Genomic DNA, 2001 nt, shown 5'->3' on the forward strand with positions numbered 1-2001 from the left:
AAAAAAAAAAAAGAAAAGAAAGACTCTGCCTTTGACAAGCTCAGCACACTAGATAGGAAGCTAGTCACCCCCACTTGTCTGCCCCTCACTTGGTCCTCCTGTCAGCATAATGGTATATTATATCCATTTTATGGATGTGGAAACTGGGGACTTGAAAAGTAAAAGGACATCTTTATCTGATATCACATGAGCCCTAAATGTCATTATTCTACAGCACATTTTATGACACCAAATTCTGGAACACTGTCTGAGGATAGCCCTGTCATGCTCAAATAAACCAGCCCTTCAAAGCACAAAGGGCCAGCACCAGCAGCACCATTTGCCAAGTGCTATTCTAAGTGCTTTACACACATCGACTCATGCACCCTCACCACAACCCTATTCTTTCCCCCATTTTACAGATGAGGAGACTGAGGTCTGTCCTCTAAATACATGTGCAAAGTCACATAGCTAGAAAGTGGTGAAACTGGAACTCAGGCCTGGTGGTCTGATTCTGGAGCCTGTGATTCCAAAGTCCAATCTATATAACCCATAATATTTTTGTTTGTTTGTTTTAAGAGACAGAGTCTCACTTTGCTGCCCTCAGTAGAGTGCCATGGCATCACAGCTCACAGCAACCTCCAGCTCTTAGGCTTAGGCAATTCTCTTGCCTCAGCCTCCCTAGTAGCTGAGACCACAATAGGCACCCAGCTATTTTTTGTTGTTGCAGTTTGTCCAGGGTCAGGTTTGAACCCGCCACCCTCGGTATATGGGGCTAATGCCCTACTCACTGAGCCACAGGCACTGCCAAATCCATAGTATATTTAATACATAAACACACACACACACACACACACACACCATTGTGTAGGTCTTCTCAATCCAGGCTAGGGGAATATGATACAACAGACTCAGGGTTCAAGTCCCAGCTTTGTTATTAATTCTTTATATGACTATGAACGTGTCATTCCCCTTCCCTGGGCTTTAGTTTCCTCACATGTGAAAAAAGAAGAGTGGGAAAAAGTGTTTCCGAGTTCCTTTCTGGTCTATCTGGCGATCTGTGGAACTTCCTAAAGTAGAGTCCACCAGAACTCAGACTCCCATCTTCAGAGAGCTCAGACAGGCAGAGAGCACCCAGCCCCAAGATGCGACTTGCCTCTAAGTCCTTAGTGATGGGGTGGGAGGGTCCGTGAGTCACCAGGAGAATGGCATAGGCTTTGCAGATCATCCCATGCCCCACCTCAATGTTACCAGCATGCCAGTTGGTCAGCCCTGCCCGCATCACAGCCATGCCCAGCTGGGCGTTGTTGGGGTGGTAGAGCTTCCTGTAGGGGCATAGCAAATAATCACACAGAGTACCATCCCAACCACCCTTAAACCTGCACATCATCTGACATCTACTTTCTAAGTAGAAAGTGCCCTCATTGATTAAGTGCATCTGCTCCTCTCACCAGCACCATGCAGCTTCTGTGGCCAAAGGAAGAGGCACTGAGGCAGAGGGACATGGAGTAAGATACCAAAAATCCCACACAGTGAGGAAGTGAGAGCTAGGACTCTGAACTAGGCCGTTCAGACAAGTCCTCTTGGGGAAAAGGGACCAGGACCTGAGCTTGAGCACAGAAAGCTGGGAGCTCCCACCAGTGCCCTAGCACTCTCCCAGGAAGGTGACAGCAAAGTTAAGGGCAAAAATAACTTGGATGTTCTTCTTGGGAAAGCAGTGTATTTTCACCTTGGCCTGGGTATTCTCTTTGCAAGGCTTCCTTTTAGCATATTGTAAAGATTTCCTGCATTTTGTTTATGAGTAACATGCCTTCAAAGAAATAAACCTTCGGGGTGGTGACCGTGGCTCAGTGAGTAGAGCTCTGGCCCCATATATCGAGGGTGGTAGGTTCAAACCCAGCCCCAGCTAAACTGCAACAAAAAACAGCTGGGGCTTGTGGCAGGTGCCTGTAGAATTGCCTAACCCCAAGAGCTGGACGTTGTTGTGAGCTATGATGCCACAGCACTCTATCGAGGGAGACA

The 2001-nt window shown here is 47.4% G+C and overlaps 1 protein-coding gene across 2 annotated transcripts in view; it reads right to left on the reverse strand.

Moving 5' to 3' along the window:
- Nucleotides 1–2001, reverse strand: part of SMYD1 (SET and MYND domain containing 1) — a 44971-nt gene that overhangs the window by 2952 nt on the left and 40018 nt on the right. For both annotated transcript variants that reach the window (XM_003799186.1, XM_023518796.1), the window contains one exon: nucleotides 1136–1304. In XM_003799186.1, the coding sequence (XP_003799234.1) occupies nucleotides 1136–1304 (169 nt within the window). The remainder of the gene's footprint in view (nucleotides 1–1135; nucleotides 1305–2001) is intronic.

This window comes from Otolemur garnettii, unplaced genomic scaffold (genome assembly GCF_000181295.1).
Source record: "Otolemur garnettii isolate 467f Iridium unplaced genomic scaffold, OtoGar3 scaffold00147, whole genome shotgun sequence".
NCBI classification, from domain to species: domain Eukaryota; kingdom Metazoa; phylum Chordata; class Mammalia; order Primates; family Galagidae; genus Otolemur; species Otolemur garnettii.